This window comes from Cyprinodon variegatus, unplaced genomic scaffold, assembly GCF_000732505.1.
Source record: "Cyprinodon variegatus isolate N-32 unplaced genomic scaffold, C_variegatus-1.0 Scaffold459, whole genome shotgun sequence".
In the NCBI taxonomy this organism is placed as follows: Eukaryota; Metazoa; Chordata; class Actinopteri; order Cyprinodontiformes; family Cyprinodontidae; genus Cyprinodon; species Cyprinodon variegatus.
The window spans coordinates 78,783-80,053 of NW_015150912.1; the positions used below are offsets into that span (position 1 = coordinate 78,783).

Below are 1,271 nucleotides of genomic sequence, written 5' to 3' on the forward strand. Positions count from 1 at the left end.
GAAACATGTGGGCCCCCTCCTGGCCCCCTGGTACATTTTTGTCTAGAACCGCCACTGTGGAAAACATTAAGGGTTTCAGACTAGTAAAATGGTTGTTCAGGTTGTTAATGGTTGTTGACGTTTTGCATTCCTCCTATTTATTCTATAGTGAAAGTTAGAACTTAAGTAGTTTTTAAAAGGTAATGTCTGGACATAAGCACAGCAGATATGAAACAAACTCCAAACCACCTCCAGATGTTTACTGATCTCTAGAATCAGTTCTGCCAAATGAGAAGACGGTTTCCAAGTGCGCGCGCACAGGCCAGTGCTGAAACAAATGAGACAGTCGTTTGATTTCTTTATTCAGGAGATTAATATAAGGTTAACGCGATGTTTCATATTCATTTTGTTGTCAAACGTGAGAAAAGAAGCCCATAATTGATAGGCCATAAGTGGGTGTCGGTGGCCCCAGCCCGCCCCTTCTCTGTGCCACCAGAAGCTCCAGTCACGCTGCAAACTGCGACTTCCCAACTCCATCACATCCATTTTTTTCCTTCCACACCCCCGGGCTTTTCTTATTTAAAGGAGCGCTGCTTTTTATTTACACATCTCTGGAGGACAGACACTATCGCAGGAGCAGATCGGACACCTTTTTTGATCAACCTCTCCAATAGTGCTGCCCGCTGATGGCTCTACGTGTGGTGCTGCTGTGCTCTATGGTCGGACTTCTCCTTGGACAAGGTAGGTCACCTTTACGCAGCAGCCTGTGCTCATAAGGACTTATAATCAAGTCGGGAGAAAAGAACTTGAGACTGGCAGTGATGCGTAAAATAATAGCAGAATATTTGACAACTTCTCACAAAATCAATTGTGAGATATAATCACATCAAACAGATAGAGGCTTGAGGAAGTGATGATACGACTGGAGACTAGTTGGGGCATGTGATCAAAGCAGCGTTGGCTGCTTCAAATTGCTGCAGGTCTGCATGGAAAACATCCAGATTATTACTTTAATGTTACATCATGATAAAAAGATTAAAGTAGCCTACAGAAAGTGATCATGTTGTGACTGATCAGTTTTACTGCTTTTGGTTTAAATCTAGCCAAACTCCCTATTTCATTTAAAGAAATGACGTCAGATGAAGGGTGTTGAAATGCAACTTCACGGCAGGAGGGAAGCAACAACCCCCCATCCCTCTAGAAATCAAAGGCGGAGTGTCCTGGTGTGCTTTGATGTTAAATAGTAGAGTGTAACTAGTACGGAAGGGGATTAGGGCCACTGCAAAAATAAA

The 1,271-nt window shown here is 43.3% G+C and overlaps 1 protein-coding gene across 1 annotated transcript in view; it reads left to right on the forward strand.

Moving 5' to 3' along the window:
• Positions 1–377: 377 nt before the first annotated feature.
• LOC107094039 (fibulin-1-like) overlaps positions 378–1,271 on the forward strand; it is a 50,323-nt gene continuing 49,429 nt past the window's right edge. The window contains exon 1 of the mRNA XM_015389438.1: positions 378–720. Within this exon, the coding sequence (XP_015244924.1) occupies positions 666–720 (55 nt within the window). The 5' untranslated portion in view covers positions 378–665. The remainder of the gene's footprint in view (positions 721–1,271) is intronic.